The 21,962-nt window shown below is 49.3% G+C and overlaps 1 protein-coding gene and 1 pseudogene across 2 annotated transcripts in view; both read right to left on the reverse strand.

The window, feature by feature from the left end:
- CLIP2 (CAP-Gly domain containing linker protein 2) overlaps positions 1 to 19,904 on the reverse strand; it is a 39,204-nt gene extending 19,300 nt beyond the window's left edge. The window contains exons 1-7 of one of the 2 annotated variants that reach the window (XM_066636077.1): positions 19,753 to 19,904; positions 14,288 to 14,829; positions 5,475 to 5,599; positions 3,058 to 3,271; positions 2,683 to 2,880; positions 1,306 to 1,409; positions 303 to 363 (exon numbers count right to left, since the gene is read on the reverse strand). In XM_066636077.1, the coding sequence (XP_066492174.1) occupies positions 303 to 363; positions 1,306 to 1,409; positions 2,683 to 2,880; positions 3,058 to 3,271; positions 5,475 to 5,599; positions 14,288 to 14,829; positions 19,753 to 19,870 (1,362 nt within the window). In that variant the 5' untranslated portion in view covers positions 19,871 to 19,904. Of the gene's footprint in view, positions 1 to 269; positions 364 to 1,305; positions 1,410 to 2,682; positions 2,881 to 3,057; positions 3,272 to 5,474; positions 5,600 to 14,287; positions 14,830 to 19,752 lie in introns of both variants that reach the window. The other variant, XM_066636076.1, reaches the window with a different exon arrangement.
- On the reverse strand, positions 19,041 to 19,157 carry LOC136659549 (5S ribosomal RNA; annotated as a pseudogene).
- Positions 19,905 to 21,962: the final 2,058 nt, after the last annotated feature.

Here is a 21,962-nt window from a genome sequence, read left to right on the forward strand (position 1 = left end):
CCCCCCCAGTCTTTGCTGCTGTGCTCCCCTGCTTTCGGCCTGAAAAAAGGAGGTCAGGGGAGCATTTGCAAGGGCACAGCTAACATACATTCAGCCCCATACACACACACCTGGAGACTGAGTCCACCCTAGTTGCCCCCTCCCCCATCTTTTCTTCCTCCTGCACCACGGGATCAATGTATCATTGCCCTGAGTACATTAAACAGATCTAGGCCAGCAGGCAGCCCCCAGGAGAGAACTAGACATCCCTGCTCACAGGAGGTGGACACTTTTTTTAAAGACGCAGATGGGTCACAGATTACCTCCAAGTCTCCTTTTGTGATGGATTCCTCTTCCACCCGGAACTGCAGGTCTTCTACTTTCCTGCGGCAGAAAGAGAAAAGACCAGGAAATGTTGAGACCAAGATTTAAGTTACTCAATTCAAACCTTGCTTGCTATTTGACAACAGCTGTAGAATAGAACCTGGAAGGAGATTCTTGCCCTTTGATCCATTAAGTTTTACCTTAACATTACATGGGGGGGGAGGGGAGGAAATGACACAATGGCCATTTCAGGCATAGGACATCAGAAGGGGGATTAACCGATCAATGGAGGAGAGGTCGGCAACGACTACATGAGAGCTCTGGGTTGAGTGACAGCCTACCTCCAAGAAACAGATATGGGAGACATACACCTGAGTAGTGCTGGTGACTTCATGCCTGGCTTGTGGACTTCCCAGGACCACCTAGCTAGCCACTATATGGGAGACAGAACCCTAGGCAGACCCTTGTCCACTAGAAGTGTTCTTCTTAACCAAGAGAGTTAGGAGTAGAACCTACATGGAGACAGGCAGTCTACCTCTGGATATCCAACAACGTGGACATCTAAATGAAGGAGAGCTGCGGCTTTCCTGTCCTGCCTGTGGACTTTCTCAAGGCAGCCACTACAGGATGGAAGACCACACACGTCTTTGGTGGCGGGGCTCTTCTCATGCACCTCGGATTCCTGAAGCCCTGCTACTTCCTTTGGACAGCTCCAGGCTTCTGACGCTGCCTCCTCCCTCCCCAGGCCCATTTCCCATACACTACCTCTCTCTAAGACCAGTTGCAGCTCATCTCCCAGCCACCAAACAGCTTTGCCTGCCCTTCTCTGACTTTAAAGCCACTCCACCTATTCTAGGCAGAATCTTAGCCAGCTCAACTACCATAAAAGCCCTTTGCATATTTCAACGATACCTGGAGCCGCACACCTTGAGACCAGGCACATGTGTTCACATGAGCACTGGAGGGGTGTATTGAGTCCAGGCCCAACCTCCCCACCAATACCTTTTCTCCTCTTCTAACTGGTTCAGCAGTTCTGCTTTCTCCTTCTGGACAACATCAATCAGGGTCCGCGCTCGCTGCAAATTGCCTTCCGCTTCAGCGATATACTACGAAAACCAAAAGCATCGCAATCAGAATCGCGTGTTTTTAAACGCTGCAAGAGGAGTGCCACAGGCAGGCAGGCAGCCTAAGCAAATATTAACAGGAAGCAAGACGGTTCCTGCTTCCTGTTAGTGTTCCGGGGCCCCCAGCCTAAAGGCTGCCTGCCTGCTTGTCACTTTCCTCTTGCAGCACCTGTAAAAGCAAGAAACACAACTGCTTGTTAATGAAAAAAATGGAACACAAGGAGTGCTGCAGGAGGGCTGTGGATAACTGAAACTGTGGGTGCCAGGGACGTGTGGTGGGTGGGGAGGCAGAGTCTCCCACTGGCAGAGTGGGGAGGCAGAGTCTCCCACTGAAAAGCGCCGCTGGCACGTGAGGTGTGCATGCACTCAAAGTCAAAGATCGTTTATTGTATTAGCTAATAGCCATCACAATAAGATAAAACATGTAAATCCAAAAATACATCAAGATACAAACAATGATAAAATGATAAAATGAGGTCAAAATCAAGCACAAAAGGCACCTGCACCCATCATGTTAAGGAATCTCCTTTACAATCTACCGCTATTTCCCCCAGGTAGTTGGCATGAATAGTTCTGGCAGCTTCAGCAAACAACGCCACACTATAGGTGACTGATGGGTCACAATCGGAAAGTAACCAATACAATTTCATATGTGTGTTCTTCCCTTGAAGGGTAGCCAAAATAGGCTCCAAAAATCTTACCCTGGGATTTTGATAAAGCTGACAGTGAAGCAGGTAATGTACAATATCTTCAATCTGTCCTGCTCCACAAATACAAAGCCTCAAATGCCTGGGAATGGACATGTGTATGCACTCAGAACCCATGTGTACCTGTTGGTGGGTACGAGATCTATGGCTGTGTGTGTGTGGGGGTGCCTGTTCTCATTTGATTCTCCTCCACCTTACATGTGCTAAACAGGGCGTGTGGCTCAAGATGTATCACATTCCAAACTCCCCAAGTTCAAAAGCTGGAGTAGCCTAGTGGCTTAGAGAGACCAAGGCTGAATCAGAACTTGCTGGGTTCCGATCTCATCTCTGCTATGAACTCATTCGGTGACTTAAGAGAAGCCGCTTCCAGCCTCAGTCTTCCCCACGGGGATACGATGACTCAAGTGCCTTAAGGGGGATTGTAAGAATGACACCGACAATAGATTCGAAGCACTTTTCACGTGTCAGAAAGCGCCAGGCAGGTGTGAAGAGTTATTACTGCCACCGTCGTGGGATTCTGCCAGCCAGTCCCCACTCAGGCCACCCACCTGCTCATGCTGGCCTTTGAGGGTGGCAATCTCCTTCTCCACCTCACAGATGCGGCTGGTTGCCTTGGCCACCTCGGCGCGCTCCAAGTCACGCTCGGCTAGCAGTTGTTCGATGTGCTGCTGTTTCTCCTTTAGAGCCTCCTGCAGGGCCGTCGTGCCCGAGATCTTCCGGGCATAGCGTGAGGAGGTCTCCGTCAGCTGGGGAGGAAGAGGAGATGAACCGTTTCAGCGCGGGGATGCGCGTCTCTGTTCTCCGTCCCTGTGTAATAAACTGCACGTACACTTCGGTGATGATGCCCACAATCATTAAACACTTCCAGAACTTGGGTTTCCAACAACCCAAAACCTGATTCCCAAACAATAGTGTTTCCTTACCAGCCCGCTCCGGCTGGGCCGTCCCCCGACAGAGGAGGCCACGGAACTGACAGAACTGATGGAGGAGCTGCTGGGGCTGTGGGTCAAGGCCGACACGCCCATGGCCATGCGCTTGCTCTTCTTGGCTTTGGCCGGGCTGGTGGAAGGGAAGCCGATGCGGATGACCTTGTGAATTGGAGCGAAGAGGCCAAACTTGGGTGGGCACTGAAAGTATCTGGAGTAGGAAGACGACAGCCAAAATTACATTCTAATTCCCTTCCAGTCTAAAGGTTTTTAACCTCTCACTTAAACACATGGGCAGATCCAAGGGGGCAGGCATGGCTGGGGGGGCATGGCTATGTGGTCCCCCCAAACTGTTGCACCAGTGGGGTGCAAAGTCGGGAGCCAGGGAAATGCCCACTGGGCATGGAACTGGTGGCTGATAGAGCCAAGTTGGAATGTGAGTTGGTCTACCTGCCAGATAGATCTGGGCTCCAAGTCTGGATAGGAGCCCAGGTCTACCCACCCAGCAAATGGCCATGGAAGCCATAAGCTCAACAGGGAGCTCAGTACTACCTCATAGGTAGATCTGGGTTCCAAGTCTAGGCAGAAGCCCAAGTCTTTGCCCAGCAAACAGCCATAGAGGCCATAAGCTCAACCAGAAGCCCAGGTCTACCTGGCAGGTAGATCTGGGCTACTAGACTAGGCTGGAGCCTACGTCTACCTGCCTGGTGAACCTGGGCTCTGGAGTTAAGATAGTGCTCATGGCCCCTCTTCCCCAAACACAAACACTGAATCTACCCCTGGTTAAACAGAAAGCAGCTTCTCCCCCAAAGAACCTACTCAGGTCTTCATCGGAAGCCCTGCTCTATATCTCACTTTGGTCTGGAGACACAGTCATGGAAGCTACATTTTTTGTGTTAGGCAATACACCTTTCTACCCAAATGGCAAGAGTTTGAGCAGTGCACTTCACAACACAAATAAGACATGGAGGTGTCTGATCTAGAACTTAAGTGCCAGGAACCTAGAACCTCGCGGGCAGGGCAGGGCAGTGCCACAATGCCTCACCTGGAGGCTGCGCCTGGCCCAGTGGAGGTCGCGCCAGCCTTCCAGGTACTCTTGCCCTGTGTGATGTTGCCACCCCCTTATCTCCACCTCCACTACCTGTCCCTTCCTTTGTCTCTGCCTCCCTTTTACCTGTTTCTACATTGTGAGCTGTTTGGGGCAGGGACTTGTCTCCCCACTTCTTGCAAAGTGCCATGCACCACAGGTTGGCACTATAACAGATGCGCAGACAGTTTACAAACATGTAAGCAAAATGCACACAGCTGAGCCCTGACCCCACTTGCTGTAAACACAATCACTGTGCATGTGGGCGATGACCCCCTTCCCGATGAGGGCTTGTGGAGTCGCCGGTAATATTGTCCCCACTAAGGACGGAAAAGCCAACTTAAGACTTTTGCAGGCACTCTGTCGTCCCAGATGTGAGCAGCTGCTCCCCAACGGTCGCCCTGAGAGCGCACAGGCAGCCAGACAACTGGGACAGCTGCCAGGGGAGGGGGTGCAAGCCAAGTATATAGCAGCCTGAAGCAACGTTCCACCCAGAGGAGGAAATGAATTCTTGGCAAGCAGCTGTCTGAGCCCGTCTTTTCCAAACCACGTCTATAAATCTCAAAAAAAACACACAACAACAGACACTTTTGCTGGTAGCCGAGGAAAAAGACCTACAAAGAAGTCAAAAGCCATGTGACTGCCAGGCCCAATGAAAAAGGTCTCCTCTCCCAAGTTCAGCTTCCTCTGACTTGGCACCATTTTTAAAAATGTGTTAAACCCCACTGTTCGTCACAAATCCAACACTGATTTTTAAAAGAATTAAAAACAAACCAAAACGTAACATAAAAATACGTAAATAACTATCCAATCCAAAATATATGTCTAGATGTTGTTCTCATTGAGGTCAGTCCATAGCAGGACGACAGAGCGAGTGAGTGCTTTTCCAATAGAAATGCCACCCACTCACCTTCCTGACACCATCTCAGTGCCCAACTGTACTGTACTTTATCAGCCACATCTCCAGTCCTAATCCTGCCATCGTCTGCCCCACCTGGGAAAGGGTCAAAGCGGAGGGCCACAGCATCTGCTTTGCTTGCAGAAGGTCCCAGATTCAAGTTGCGGCAGCATCTCCAGTCTGGAATTGTGGAGAATTACTGCCGGTCAGTGCTGATAATTCTGAGTTCCACGGACCAAGGGTCTGACTCAGCCGAAAGGAGGCATCTCAAATCATTTCTCCTTCAGAATCCTAAACAGCCTGGCCCAATTTTTCTTAGTCTCTACTGACTTCCACCTGTTTCAATAAGGCCACACAAAAATGACAAGCAACGCACCGATCTACGAGTCCATGCACACAGACCACTGGAGACCTCACATATTTCAGTACCTCGTTCCAGCCACAGCTCCATCGTTCTTCCCCAAAGGTTCATCCAGCTCCACACCACACCACTCCCCTTTGGCAAAATCCGTCTCTCCCACGTAGCGCACGACACCTGTTTTCGTCCCACCAACCTGTTAAGACATTTTAAGGGGAAGACAAACATACTTGTTAAAAGACACACATCTAGCGAGATGCGAAAGTTATGTGTGGTCCAAAGTGAAAACGGGGTCCATTTCAATAACGGTACCATTGCACCTCATCTTGGATGCAGCTGACTTGTGCGGATTCAGCTTCATGCAGTTGGCCAGCTACAGTTTAAGTTCAAAAGTTTAAAAGGCCAACAGTTTAAACAGCGCAGGTGATTCTTTCCACCGTTCCACTTACTTAAACACTTACTTAGGGCGCAGTTCTAACCAACTTTCCAGCACTGACGTAGCCGCAATGTAGCCCCAAGGCAAGGTAACAAACATGCCCTTACCTTGACGGCGCCCCCTTGACTGTCTCCCCACCGCAGGATGCAGTACATGCCACACATTGGCACAGCTATGTCAGTGCTGGAAAGTTGGTTAGGATTGCCCTTCATGCTCAAGACTGAGCACGAGATCAGAGAACGAAGCTACTATTCTTTGGTCGGTTTCCAGTTCCCGCCTGGCTCTCGTAATTTTTAAATATTTCCCAGATATAAGGGATTTTCAAGGCAATTCGGAGCACACACAATTTTAGCTTTACACATTGGCTCTGGAATGTAGCCCTCTTGTAAGACAAGAGTTGACTACAGTGGGTCCTCGGTATTCCAGGACCCCCTGTGGATACCGAATTCCATGGATAATGACATCCACGCCACAATTTGAGGTGTTGCAATTGTTTACCCGGGGGTTTACTTGGCCCTCCGGAACCCACACATGGCCTCCCGGCCTCCTGGGTACAACTGGAAGGCACATCCGGTTCGTGTCAGCAAACCTGAAGTGCCTTGCAGTTGTGTTTGGGAGACCTTCTGAGCCTCTCCAGCTGTGGACTCAGTCTCCAAGGTCATTCAAATCTGTGAATGTTAAGCCCATGGCACTGTATATCGTATTCCAAAGTCTAGATCTTACATAACTATAACTTTTATATATATATATATAAAAAGAGCCTTGCTGGATCAGCTCTAAGGCCCAAGTAGGCTGACATCCTGTTTCCCACCACCAAATGCCTTTGTCTCATGTTTCCTAGAGGCAAACAGCCCTCCCTTGCAACCAGTATTCAGAGCTCCACTGCCTCCAACTATGAAGAATTAAAGGCACACTTGAGATTGAAGCCATCTATCAGAGAGGATGCACAGAAGATGCTGGGCGGCTGAAATGTGATAGCCAATCCCCTCAGGGACCTCAGTCAGTTTTAAAACACAGAACAAGCACATTTTAAAACCACACCTCTGCCTTTTCACCCGTGCGCAGCTGCACGGACAGCGGGAGGGGCACAAAAGCCTTTGCACATGTGGAAGTCAGTCTAGTCTTTTCGGCTTAAGTTTATGGTCCCACCTGAGCTCACATGGAAGTTTCACGGTCGTGTGCTATTAAAAGCAGTTGCTCATTCCTCTCTGCCTGCTACGAAGGAACTAGCAAGCAGACTTCTGTGCCAACAACAGAGTCCTGTTAATGCCAAGCCCCTGCTAGAACTCAGCTCCTGAAACTTTCCAGCTGTTGGATGCCGTGCAGGGACAGCTATTGGGTGATATGAAATTTTATTTCTATCTATAGTATTATCTGACCAGTAAGCAGATTTATTTGGCCATGATAAACAGGTGCTACTGTGTAAATAGGAATCCGTTCCCCCCAAAGCAAACAGTATCGCCCCCCCCAGCCTGCCTGTTCTAGCCAGCTACAACTGCCAATACTGATCCAATCAGCGTATTAAGGGTTTGTTTGGTTTTTAAATCTTGATTGGTTCGATGGCTCTGGAATCAATGCACTCAGTACTAGGTATTTGAGCACTGACAGAATAAATACCGTTTATGACCATTGAGCAAGGAAAGGGCCCTTTCTCTAGGTCTGTGCAGAAGATTAATAGATGCTGTCTCAAAGGGAACCAAGAAGGTATTTCTTCAAAGAGCACCGATATCTATTGGCGATGCTTGGGTTGCCACTCTGCAAAGAACTACCTTGTTTTTCCAGCTTGTGTCTTTTTCTTCAGACAGATGGGAGGCAAAACGTAATGGGAGGCAAAACGTAATCTCAAACCACATTTTTGAAGATGGCGGCTACTTTGCCATATCCCTTTCCTGCCCCCCCCCCCCCGTAGCAGATTTCTCCTCCATTTCTCCAACTAGAAAGTGACCAGGAAACAGAGTTCGCCCCCAGGAAACAGGATATCTAGTGTGAGTGGGGGGGGGGTTTACTCTGTACATGCCCAGAGGAACACTTCCAATTGGTACTGAACCAAGCCGTGAGTGCTGGAGTCAGATTCTGGACTTTGAACCCTGCATACAACTAACGTTTAGCAGTCAAACATGCCTTTCTCTCTAACGTTCTGCTTGCAGCGCATTCCGTCAAGGCGCTGCGCTCAATGCGCCTCCAGTGAAGAGAAGGGTGGGCGTTCTTGCAGCAGCGACAACCTCACAATTACGAGGCCTGATAATTCTAGGCTCTCTCTTCTCTCCAGGCTCTCAAAGGGATTATTTTCATGTTGCAGCCGGAGGGGTGCATTTGGAAGGCTCTTTGATACACTCTCCTCTCGTTGCTGCTACACTAAAGGGATGAACATGTGAATCCATAACCCTGCTTTGGAAAGGAGGACGGGACTGGCTTAAGAACAATCCCTATTCTAGACAGGCAGCCTTATAAGTAGAGGTGGGAGAAAATGGTTTTATTTTGTTCACGGATTTCAGTGCTTTCCAGAGTCAGAGGTGCAGAAAGCAGTGTTATGTGTTTTTATTTCATTAACTCCGTTTAAGGCTGCACTGGGCAGAGGAGCTTTAGAAAATGTCCATGCCTTGTTTATGGGTGAAATCCCACTGATTCACATTACGCGCGCTCAAAAGTCAAGAAATCAAGATGAAGAGAACTTGCAAATATTGTGGGAAAAGTGCAACCTAAATCATTGAAGCATCTTTCCTATGACGGGGGGCTAAAGACCTGAAGGTTTTTAAATTGAGGAAAAAAAAAAAAGATAAATCTCTGTCACATTGCCCCTCAGTTTCACAAATCATGTTTGTTTATAACAAGTTAACTATAAATGCTAATCTGTAAAATAGAATCATTCCCCCCAAAAGCAAATAGGTTACATTAAAGCCCCCACCCCGCCCCGCCAGTTAAAGCCAGCTGAAAAAACTTGAATTTCTGTCTCATCCCTTTACTGGTTACATTCAAAATGCCAAAGTGGCTTCTTTTCCCACTTTCGCCCAGTTAGTTGGCTGTCTAGGGTCATGAGGTCAAATGCACCCAAAATCCTAAGATGGATTATGGGGATGTCACCAAGATTGTCAAGCCTTGAAAAAAATGGGACAACGATCTGTTAACTGGGGTGGTAAAGGAAGAGAATGAGCAGGAACCTTCAAATGGCCTAAGATTAAGAACATAAGAAGAGCCCCGCTGGACCAGGCCAAAGGCCCATCTAGTCCAGCTCCCTATATCTCACAGTGGCCCACTTGGCTGCCTGTTCTCCAGTGGTAAAGCACCTGCTCAGAAGGTCTCAGGTTCAATCCCCAGTGTCTCCGAGTAGAGCTAGGAAAGATCCCATCTGAAAATCTGAAGAGATGCTGTCGGTCAGTGTAGGCAACATTGAAAACGATGCACCAAGAGCCAAAACTCGGTAGAAGGCAGCTTCATCAGGAGCATCCGAAGCTGGGAGGCAGAGCACCTGCTTTGCTTAAGAGCCAGGTCACAAGACACCACTGTTTTAGCAGGGGACAGCAACTTTTCTATTACCTGCTTGTGGGTACCTCTTTTGCACCTTTCTTTAAGATTATGAGCTCTTTGAGGACAGGGAACTGTCCTGATTTCAGTCATTCAGCTAAGTACACTTTTGGGGGGGGGGGGTGAGGTGTGAGTACACACACATATTATATAAAAACATATTATATTAAAAGATGTAGTTAGGGCTGGAAAAGACTAGGGCTTGAGATTCTGGGAGCCACTGCCAGACAGTGCTGGCCAGGACACACCATTGATTCTGACCAGTGACTCCAGAGAAAGGCGGTTTCATGCCATCTTATGCGCTTCCTGCCTTTGCACCAAGAACCCTCTGTTCCAGCTCCTAATAATGACTTGGAAATAAGCACAAAATAGCAACCAGCCAAAGATTGTGCCCTACAGTCGCGCTTTAATGCACTTCTTCATTCAACTACATTAAGGAAAACCTCAACTCGGAGCTCAAAAGAGAGCCAAAAAGCAATTACTCCCTTATTTCCTTAATGGAGTAAAAAGCTTCATGCAGCCGAACAGGGTTTTTCTGAACACAGCCAGAGACCAAGATAAAAGTCAGTGAACGGGAAAATAAAAAAGACTGGAGGCCTCTTCCATATGATTTAAATCAGGGGTGCTCAATAGGTGAATCGCGATCTACCGGTAGATCGCGAGGCAAAATGAGTAGATCGCGGAGTGCCAGACCCCCCCCCTTTCAGTTGCCTCTGGGAGGAAACGCCGGGAGTAAGGCCCATTGTACTCAATGGGCCTTACTCCCAGGTAAGTGTGGCTAGGATTGCAGCCTCACAGCCTAATCCTAGGCATGTCTACTCAGGAGTAAGTCCTGTTATACTCAGTGGGGCTCAAGGTACACCAACATACATTGTACACATAAATGTTATATGTTATGATGGCGCGAACATTGTAAAAAAAACTCTGGTAGATCTCCGGGCCTTGCTGGGTTTCATAGTAGCTCTCGAGCCAAAAAAGTGTGAGCACCCCTGATTTAAATCACAGGAGTGCCTTAGCAAGTCCCTGCTATGCAAAGAAACATTATGGAAGAGGCTCATACGGGATAAAAGTTATGGGGGCATTTCACATACTGCAGCCACCAAGATGAATTTTGAAGTTATAACTTCTGCCTGATTCTCACTAGAGGTTCAGGGCAAGCGAACATACTAGAGAGGTGAACTACATGTGTGAAATCAAATGTTGTTGACATGCATACCACAGAGACTCATTTAGGGCTCTTGTGCTGCTAACTGGGAACTCTGGTTTTTAGATTCTAGATTGCACAGAGAGAATCCCATTCACACTCAATTTATACTGGTGTGTACACGATGGGGACATTCAGCTGAGCCAGATCTTTTCTGGGGATGGGAATGGATGTCAGTGGCAGAATTCTTTCTCTACATGCTCTACATGCAGAGGGTCCCAAGCTCAATCAAGATCCCTGTCTGAAACCCTGAAGAGCCAGTCTGCGTTGGCAATACTGAATTGGATGGACACAGCAAGGCAGCTTCTCTGCCCAGCTAGTGCTCAACAATGCATAATTCTTAGGTGGGGCTCATGGAGTGAAATGTTAGCAGGGTGCCCCTATTTTTATCAATGGGGACTGCAAAAGAACTTTGATGACTCATCAGAATCACCAATGATTTCGACAAAGCTCCACCAGCATACTCCACCACAATCTACTGAATGACCACAATGAGAAAAATCAGGCGATTGGTTTACACATCTGTGAATACACCAAAGTATTAAATCCTTTTTTACTTTTAATAACGATCTAGAAAGCTTGTCCCTGCTTCATTGGCAGGAAGACGGGAAGACAGACCATGTGTCCCAAATTAGAGCTGCAGAGAGCATCAGTCACAACAACTTCCTGAGTGATTCTCAGATTGTGCCACGAGTCTCAACCATCATTTTTGCACCGCAGAAAAAATTTCCATGATTGGAGTCTCACAGCAAATGGGCTATTTGTTTAATATAGTTATTTCTTGCTTTCCATACCTTCCAACAGTTGGGCTACCTAGCTCAGTATTGTCTACACCAGGGGTATCAAACATAAGGCCTTTGGGCCAGATGTGCCCCTCCCATAAAGATCTTTATCCAGCCCCCATAACTGACCTGTCCCAATTCTGCTCTAACAGCAGGGCCACTTCTGCTGAGGTGTCACTTTGCAGATCACCTCTTAGCTGCTGAACTGCAAAGTAACAGCACGGCTGGAAGGGCGGCCCACATGATAATTGGGCTCTCCCATATCTTGAAACTATGATCATGATTTGCACATTTTCTCTCCTGTCACTTGCAGTTAATGAGTTTCTAGGTGAGAACAAAGTGCTTATTTCTGGCAATGACCTGCTTAATGACATCACTTCCTGCTTAATGACATCACTTCCGGCCCTTAGCAGGCACCACAAATGCTACCCAGACCACTATACGAAATGTATTTGACACCCCTGAAAGTAGCTCTCCAGGAGCGGCACAAGAGGTGGTCACTTGGACCCTTGGCTGCCAACCAATCAGAAAGCAGTTCCCGGCACGTAGCTGAGCAGGCTGTGTCTGCCAGCGCTACTGGCCTGCCAATTATTCTGTGCCCTGCAGAGGAATCAAGGCAGCAGCTCCTTTGACAGGGGAGTGGCATTAGAGTGAGTTTATGCTGTACAGCTCAGCACATTTGTCTTCAGCTTGGCTGGCATCGCTGGGCGTTTGGTTCATGCGGCAGCAGACCTGGAAGGGCTGTGCCTCATTTCATTCCATATGTCTGATGCAAGGGGAGGCAGAGAGGTCATAAGATCATAAGAAGAGCCTTGCTGGATCGGGCCCAGGGCCCATCTAGTCCAGCCTCTTGTACCCCAAAGTGGCCTACCGGAGTTGCAAAGTGGCATTCACAGGAACCCACTGCAACCCTGGTCACCTTACCCTCCAGAAAAACATGCAAAACCTTTGTTCCAAGAGGCCTACAGGAGAATGGACCATACTGACAAGAACTTGCCCCTTTCTCCTTGTTTCCACTAGATTGCTTCTGCAGGTTTTCACATCAGTTCTGCTCTCAGCCCCAATTCCTCCCTTGTAAACACAAGCACAAGGAACCATTACAGGGAATGGCCAAGCTGCACGTGCCCGACCCCGATCCCCCTACAAAGTGGATGTGCACCTTTATGTATACCAAGAGGAAGAGATGGCACAGACCTCCCATTCCCTGCAGCGGCCCACATGCTGTTTTAATGGCTCACACGCTGTTTTTAAAACAGTAAACACCATAAAATCCTAAACAAATCAAATAATTAATATGACAAAAGATTAAGGCTACGGCTCTCCTGCTTACAACCAAGTTAACAGCTTTCGAAAATCAAAACGGTTTTACCCTGTTCCTAAAGCCAACACTTGAGTCTTTCTGGCAAGAAGTCACAGGACTGGGGTGCCACCAATTGTACTCTACTCTCAAAGGGAGCCTTCTTGGAACATAAGAACACAAGCAGAGCCCTGTCGGATCAGACCAAAGATTGAACTAGTCCAGAATTCCTGTTGGTCCCCGTAACTGACAGTCAATGGGAGGGGGTGCATTCTGCTTTCCGAACCAATGAGAAAGTGCATCTAACTGAGCCATTAGTTCCAAAAAAAGAGTTCAAAGAATGAGTAACAAACCACCTGCCCTTTCACTATTCATTTACCTATTTACTTATTTTCCCTGAAGCCTCCAGAGTTCGTTTCATTTGCTACCACCAAGAGGCCACCATTGGTTTCCCCCCAATACATCAGGACTTCTTTAAATCCAGTTATTTAACCAACTAGTCAATGAGATGGTGTTGTCTGAACAAAAGCTAATATTTTTTAAGCACCCATCTGAAACTTTACCTCATTTTGGGGGGGGACGGGGACTGGACTACAGACATTCCCCTAATAAGAACAAGTAAGGCAGACTCCTCGAGCAGCAGATTTTGTAAGGTGCCCCATACCCACCCACCACCATCTTGGCCAGTCTCCCACCTGCTTGTCCCTGCCTTTAAGCTGATTTTAAAAAAGAAGAAGCACGTGGGAAGACCAAGTAGTTGCGCAGAGTGCCTCAATACTCCAGGACAGTGGTTCCCAAACTGGGACACCCAAGGGCACCGCAGTGAGCAAACAGGGCGCCACAGGATGTCCCCAGCAGACGATTCTTACTGGCTTTCCCAGGCATTGCCATCTTGAATCATGCAAGATCACGTGCATTTTAATGCGGCAGTGCCCAGGAAAGCCAGGCAATGGAACCACTGTGACTGCAGTAAGTTTGGAACCACTGCTCTAAGCCACTACACCAGGGGTGCTCACACTTTTTTGGCTCGAGAGCTACTTTGAAACCCAGCAAGGCCCGGAGATCTGCCAGAGTTTTTTTTTTTACAATGTTCGCGCCATCATAACATATAACATTTATGTGTACAATGTATGTTGGTGTACCTTGAGCCCCACTGAGTATAACAGGACTTACTCCTGAGTAGACATGCCTAGGATTAGGCTGTGAGGCTGCAATCCTAGCCACACTTACCTGGGAGTAAGGCCCATTGAGTACAATGGGCCTTACTCCCGGTGTTTCCTCCCAGAGGCACCTGAAAGGGGGGGTCGGCACTCCGCGATCTACTCATTTGGCCTCGCGATCTACCGGTAGATCGCGATCCACCTATTGAGCACCCCTGCACTACACATTCTTCCCCAAGACTTTCACTTCCTGCTTTTTTAAGTCACCTTTGTAATGGCAGGCAGTGCACAAGGGGGCAAAGCAAAGTGGGGGGGGAACAGCAATGGCTCGCGTCAGGCTGGCCCTATTTTAGGGGAGGAGCTTTTTTGATGCCAGATCCTGAGCAACCACCACTGAACTTCCAGCTTTCAGTCTTAAACCCACCCCTCTCATTTTACAAGTTCAGCACCACCAGCATCCAACAAAAGTAACCGAAGACTCACCAGGACTCGGTCTCCAAGTCGGAAGTCTTTATCGCCTTTCTTCACCGACCCACTGTCAGACAGGTTGGAGCCCGATTCATTCCCCGTCTTCATGGCACTGTTGAGGACGCTCTCCCGCAGAGGGATGACGCGGGTGGAGAGAGGCGGCGTGGAGGTCCCCGAGTGGAGCGACAAGTTCTGAGCCGTGAGAGACTCCACGGAATGGGCATCGCTTCCCGAGCCCTCCGCCGTGGGCTGGCGGGTCAGCTTGGAAGGCCGCGTGAAAATCCCTTGCAGCGGCTGGCACTCAAAGTAGCGCACTCCCCCCACGGAACCATCATTCTTCCCCACTGGGTCGTCCAGAACAACCCCCGCCCACTGTCCAGGGGCAAATTGGGTCTCTCCGAGGTACTGGATCACGCCCGGCTTCACGCCATTCACCCAGACGCGTTCGCCCACCACAAAGTCGCCCAGGAAGTCATCCCCCACCTCCGCGACTTTTGACCCCTGCGGTTTCTCAGTTGCAGCTGCAGAACTGGAACCCTGTTTGTGTGACGGTGATCCTGTAAAAAACCAAGAATCTATTAGAATACATCTATCAGTAAGGAAGACAACCCTGCATCAAGGATGACCGATCACTCACAGAATGTCTTCCAGCCCGATTGTAGCTGAAAGCCATATCTCTGGGTCCACCACTTTGCCGGTAGGCTCCAACCCCAACCTCCCCTATTCTCAAAGGTTGGCAATCTTGCAACACCACCAGCTCCTGCCTCAGAAATCTCAGGTTTTTGAATGCATCTAGCCTGCCTGGCAACCCCATTTCAGACGTTTGTGCCCAACACTTGTGCTCACGCATGGAGTCCCAGAATGCGCAAAGACGGGAATAAAGAACTGACATGAAGAAGCAACTGAACAGGTTCACCTCTGCCAACTCTGTTCAGTTCTACCTAACCGACACTGTGCCCCGACCATTCCTCTGGCTCTGTAAAGAAGTTTTAAGTGAACCTGACAACTCTCCTACCAGCCCCCAGAAAAGTCTCCTGGCTAAAACGCTGCCAGCTATGCCCCTGATCAAAAGCTAAAAGGTGTTCTGCTCCACTTGGTGCCCTGCGCTTTCTGCTCATATCAGTCAAAGCATGACTGACCTTTTAAAAGGTACCAGCTTTCAACCAGCAGCCTGCGGCTGGAACCCGGCCTGCAGACAACCATCAGTGGGAAAATCTCCTCTGTCCAAAGAGAACAGAAGACCCAACTCAAAAAACCACACCGCAGCCCGAACACGGCCCGGCTGCCTGCCCCAACTTTCCCACAGGCCGCAGGATCTACCGTTTAATCCCGTTAGTCCTGCAAAACGGTTGTGCCAAGAATGCCAGCTGTCAAGAAGAGCAGAACGCCAACAGAGCTGCCCTGTTTCCATGGTTATCTGGGAGACGGAGAAAAAGGATGCCTTGGTGGAGGAGAAAAGACAGAAGACAACGAAAACCAGACTTTTCTCAAATGCCAACTGGATTTAAAAAAAAATGAGGAGGGGACACAAGGGGAGGAGGTTGTATGTTTTTGGTCAAGCATCTCTCCAAGAACAAGAACTTCAGGCAAAATGTTTGGTGGGGGGGATTGGAGATCTGTGGTAGAGGAGACACTGGGCCCTCCCTATCCATGGGCTCCTGGAGATTTAACTCGACACAGATGCCAAGCCCACATCTCCCAGAAGCACCTCCTGGCTGCAACCAGAAGGAACCTCCAGTCATGCCCGGGAGGCCTTTTGAGGTTTGGGGAGGTCGCGCACGGCCTTTTGGAGGCTTCTGAAAGCCGCTTCCTGTTTGGCCGACGGATTTCACCATCTGTGTTTGGTATCTGAAGGGAGTCCTGGAAAGGACCCACCCCCTGCAGAGCCCGCTGCATATTGCATGCGGGAGACCCCAGGTCCAATCCCCAGCAGCGTCACCAAGCAGGCCTGGGAGAGAGCTCTGCCTGAGCATCCTGCAGAGCTGCTGCCAACCAGCGCAGGCCATGCTGTACTGACTCGTCAATAGGCAGCTTCGCCTGTCCAAGGACAGCAGAGCCCTAAGAACCTCAAAACCGTTCATCAGCAGCCTTTGCAACCGAGTTGCCACCCACTTCTCGAGAAGTCTCCAAATCACATGTGATCTTTAAAGCCCCATTTGCAGAGGGCACACTTGCAGATGGGCGATGACAGTGCTCCTCAGATCCAACCACGTGACAGTGTGGCCAGAGCAGATAAGGCCGCAGGGCAAGCTCGTGGCGAGGAGAACCCGGGGGGTAAGAGAGACAGATCACACCTACCAAAAGTTGGAGAGAAGGCAAAAACATAAATAAGGGAGGCGGGGATCTGGGAGGGGAGAAATCCTTTGGCTTGAAAGCCCAGCTGCTCACTGTGAAGCATAAAATACACGTTTGTGAGGCCTGAGAGACAGCCCCATCCATTAACGTTCCTGCAGAATCTGCCTCCTGGCTCGGTTTAGTGCCGAAACAAATACGGCACTGTCAGCTGGGGAGCAGAGAGGGGTGAGAGAACAGCCCCCTCCGGAGCGCATTGTTTTTGAATCACAGCTGGGCAGCTGGCAAGTGTGGTCCCCCTGCCCCCATTTTCTAGATACTGGTTAAGATACTGTCCCCACTTTTGGCTCTTGGGGAGGTGCCTTGATAATATTTCCAGCACAGAACCTCAAAGAGCTACCTCAAAAGCCTCTGAGCTGTGGGGCTTAGAGCACTTCTTGGACTGGTCTTTCCAGACGGTGCTGCCGCCTCGATGGCACTCTTGGAGGGGCCAACACAGACGTTGAGGCTTGTGGTCAGCACAGAGCATGGATGGTGGGGATCCCCAGAGCATGACTGCTGGAAGCTCTGAATCAGGAAGGCCTCCCCCAGCACCTTATTATAGGGAGGTTAAGTTCCCATTTTTCTAAAGGCTGCCAGTAAATCAGTATGGTGCACACCCCCAAACCAGCCCACCTTCTGTGCAATTAGGGGCAGGATTGAGCACAACCTGCTCTGTTTTCCTAATCCTAAACACCCACCTCACCCCTCTGAATGGCCCCCTTAATCACAACTCCAGTACTGCTTAAAAGTATCTTCGAGAATAGATCACAGGTGAGGGCAGTTCAGAGACCCCCTCCCCAAAGTGATTAGGAGAAAGAGGAACTTATACTAGAAAGGGGAGCATTCCCCTTTCCTGAGCTGCATCAGGGCTGAATCGAACCTGGCTCTTCTAGGTTTCAGTCCAACACCAGAACTACTACACCCTCCCGGCTCTCTTTTTTAATTGCCTTTTAAAACCATGATTGCTTTTAAACAGTTGCCCTTTCTGTGCCACTCTGGATTTCGTGGAGAAAATATAAAGAAATTAAAGAATATGTATCCTGAAGAGGTTTTTATTAAGACTGGGGACAGGATAGCTACTAGGTAGAGAGGGAAAAAAATTGTAAGCTGCCTTGGACACCTCCCTACAGGCAGGGAAAAGCTGGGATATAAATAGTTTTGCAAGAGATCAGCTGCTCAAAGCATCATTACAAAAAAAATTTTCGCATCCAGCTTAAGAAAAAAGCACAAAGAAATTGATGGGATAAACCAATTCTGCATTACCTTGGAGAACGTACTGGGAATTTTTCACACACAGAGATTGTGCACAAAGATTTTTTTTTAAAAGAGTTTGCAAAAAAGTTGAATTTGCTGATGGATCAGGGGGCACAACAGACCTCCAAGAGGACTCAGCAGCTGGCAGGCATCCACTGACATGGGACGTAAGCGGCCAAACAAAAGACGCTGTCTCTTTTTTTTCCTCCTTTTTTCAAATATTTGACCAGAAACTGTAAAGAGCTACTGTACGTTAAAAGGCAATAAAAGAACCAATTGTGCAAGATTCATTTCACACCCTGGGGATCAACAGTATTCACTGTACCAAGTGTCTGCTGCTATTTTAAAGGGGAGGGGGGGAGAGAAGAGAGTTTCTTTAAAAAAGAAACCTTTTTTTTTTCTTCTTAATTGAACATTCCAGGATGTAAACAAGGAAAAAACAGGGACAAGTTTGGATTCATAACCCTAGGAAAAAAAAATTCAAAAGGATTGTTCAATACAAAACAGATGCTGGAGAGGGGGTGTCTTCTAAACTGATCTGGGAAGAGGAGAGGAGGTGGGGGGTTTTGAATTTCATGCATTGGTTTGCAAGTGCCAATCAAATCTTTGTCTGCTCTGTCATCATCATCATCAGGGCTGGGGAAGGGCCGCTGCTCTCATAAACACAGGAAGCTACCAGACTGAGTCAGACCAGGGCTTCATCAAGTCAGCCTCAGGTTCTGGGGCTTCACCCACAGGCAAAGCTCTCTGCCAGGACCCCATGGTACTTTCTCATGCATGTACTCACACCCACCCATTTCCTCCATAAATCTGTCCAATGCTCCTTTAAAGGCATCTAGGCCAGTTGCCATCACCACATCCTATGGCAAGGAGTTCCACAATTACATAGCAGACAAAGGTGACACGGGGGGGGGGGGAGGCTTTGAAGGAAACCCACTACTGGAGGGTGAGAGATGGCACGAGCAGCTGAACAGCCCTTATTTTACCTTCTCAGTCATCTCAGAAGGAGACGGTTCAGGTGCTCTTAGAGCCATCAAGGTCTCTCTGCCCTTGGTACCCCAGTGCAGAGGGAGGGCTGACATCTCTCCTCCCCTCCTGCCCATGGGCTTCCTCAACTGAACTGGGCCAGTTCAACGCACAGATTGGTTGGCAACCTTCAGTCTCAAAAGACTCTGGTATAAGCCTACAGCACCTGGTATTCCCAGGCGGTCTCCCATCCAAGTACTAACCAGGCCTAACCCTGCTTAGCTTCCAAGATCAGATGAGATTGGGCATGTGCAGGGTAACAGTTGAAGATCCCAGTTTAATCTCCAGTAGCAGCACCAAAAAGGAACTCGTCCCAGACCCTGGGAAGTCACTGCCAGACCAGTGATTTTCAACCAGTCTGCCCCGAAAGGCTTGCAGGTGTGCCGCAGAAGCTGAAAAACTCATCTGGGTTTTGTGACTCTGTTTCCAGGGCAACCGTTTGTAGGAATGGATTGTCCTCAGCTAGTGGAGGGACAAACAATTCTTTATTACAGACAGTTGCCCTAGAGATAGAGCCAGAGAACCCAGAAAAGTCCCCCAGAAGTGACCACAAGAGGCAAAGACCATAGAGAAGAACCACAGAAAATCACTGGTGTAGACAATACTGGGCTATGGAAGCCAAGGGGCTTCTAAGACAACTTCATACGTTCAGCAAACATTTGCAACAGCTGAACACATTCCCTAGCTCCTGGTGCGCCCTGCATATACAGGAACATTGCCCTGATTCAGACACATTGTGCTCAAGTTATAAACCCCACGGTTCAGCTTTTCTTGCAGCAAGATCAGGAATTCCTCTCCACTACTGAGAAACTCCGGCAATCCCAAAGAGCGTTCCAGTCAGCCGCGAACAGACCCCCATGTCTTACCTTCCTTTGTGGCAGTGGCAGTTGTGGCCGTAGTGGTCCCTGTCCCACTGGGTCGCCCAACTGGGCTGGAGTGCTTCCCAGCCCTGCCGGGGATTTTAAGTCCACTGGGCTTCAGCATGGTGCCCAGGTCTTTCAGGGCTGAAGGGACAGGATGAACGTTGGCCTCCAATCAATTACTTGGTGCCGCGGTGTCAGACATCTGAACGAGGGAGCCCGTAGTCCATCTTCTGAGACATGGAGAGAGAAAAGACACCCAAGTGAAGATTTCAGGGGTAAGAGGCAAGAGTGGAAGAAAAAGCAAACCATTGGACCTAGCCAAGGTTCAGTGGGGCTTTGCAGGCAGAAGTTCCCCGGTCCAAGCACCCATCTTGGAATTCTCTTGGCTTTCTTGCAGGTCTCAACTGCCCACCCCCCTTACGTCAGCCACTGGGACTCCCGCCAGAGGTCTCCCTCGCATTCATTCAGCCTTGACTCATGCCTTAATGACTTCCTGTCGCGGCTGCTGCCATTCCGACTGTTACGATGGCTATAAAGTCTTGCAGAGTTTATTCCACCGAAGGCAGCCAGGCCACTATTTCCCACCTCTCTCCCCAACACAGCATCATTCCGGTAACCGTAGGGTTTTCACCAGTGCCCCGGAAAAAACACCAGCCTCTAGGCAGAGCCTGCCAAGAGGAGCAAAAAAGACCCATCGCTGCCCAGTAAACCTCAGAGGGGGAGGTGACCTGGAGGGTACCTTGCCAAGGGCACCCTCAAATCCAGAGCTGATCTTGCCGTCTTCACATGCTCTATTCATTATACATAATGCAGCATGTCATAGGTTGCCAGACCCTATGCATCAAAAACCCTATGATTCCTTGGAGGGGGGCGGAGCTTGGTGAGGTCACAACATGCAGGTCCCTGGGGGGAAAAATGGGGAAATCTGGTTACTGGGAAGGTGCCCCAAAATGGCTGAAGGTTAACCTTTGCCCTCTGTCTACCAGGTCATTTTTGGTCAACTGGCCACACCAAGAATACACGGACCACTTTTCAGGGGACGGTTGTCATGCTTTTAAAAGAGGAACACATGTACGAGGCACTCCTGTGGTCATATAACGTGCGCACATCCCTAAATGCACATACAACACAAGACATGACTAGTCCTCGTTAGCCCACATCTGGCCAGTCAATTGACCAAATGCTGCCGGAATAGTCACTGTCCAACCCTTGAGCCTGCTCTTGAGGAAGACAATGCAGTGGCATAGCTAAAGGGGTGGGCGGGGGGTATATTGCCCCAGGTACTACGCCCTGAAGGAGTGCCAATTCACACTCCCAACAGTGCTCAAAGCAGCTCAAAAGTGCTCCAAGCACACCGCAAACCCAGAAGGAATTGGCAGTTGTTTCATGGCGTAGCTAAGGCATCCAGGCCTGTGACATCGGAAATCACCCCCGGAACTGCCTGATTTGAAAGTAACTGCGGTGACGTGATGATTTCACCGTCAATTACTTCTGGGTTTACGGCGGTTCTGAGCAACCAGCCAGGTTTTTTTGGAGCGAGGAGGAACAATTTGAGTGAGCCAGTGCGCTGTCGCAGAAAGATGCCAGCATTCCAGGAGGCTTGGCCAGAAGAACACAGCTGGACGGCTCCAGAAAGGAGGAAAAGCAGTAGCCAAGGCATCTGAAGGAGGATGGTTCCCCTTCTCAGCACCAGAGAAGGCACGGCAGAGAAGCCAGCTTACCTAACAAAGAGATTCGTGCGTCGCTCAGCACCTCCAGAGCCCCCAAAAGAATTGCGTTCCATCCGCCACTTCCCCCTTCCCTGGTGCCCCACCAGCCGTGCTTTTCGGTATGCGAGCAGCCATGCAAAGTACGGCATATCCGTTCGGCAGCCGGCAACAGTGGCGGGCTTCGTTCTCCCACCCTCCCTTTTTTTTTAAACAGGAAGTGGGAAAGCAAAAAATGATGGCAAAGTAACTGCAGATGGCCTTCAGGCTATAAAAACATTTGCACAGACATGCTGGAGAGGAATGTGCGTTTCTAAACCTTGGAGAAAAGATTGCTCTCCACACAAGGCAGGCGTGCACCAGAAGGAACAGGGGGCGCAACTTGGGCCCAAATCTCGTAGTGCAAAGTAGTGCTATTCCAATTCTTTTGTCCTGTGGGGTAGGCAAAGTTGAGAGATAAGAGACTAGTCACCCAGGAAGCTTCACAGCGGAGCTGGGATTTGAACT

The sequence above is a fragment of the Tiliqua scincoides genome, chromosome 8 (genome assembly GCF_035046505.1).
Source record: "Tiliqua scincoides isolate rTilSci1 chromosome 8, rTilSci1.hap2, whole genome shotgun sequence".
Classification (NCBI taxonomy): Eukaryota; Metazoa; Chordata; class Lepidosauria; order Squamata; family Scincidae; genus Tiliqua; species Tiliqua scincoides.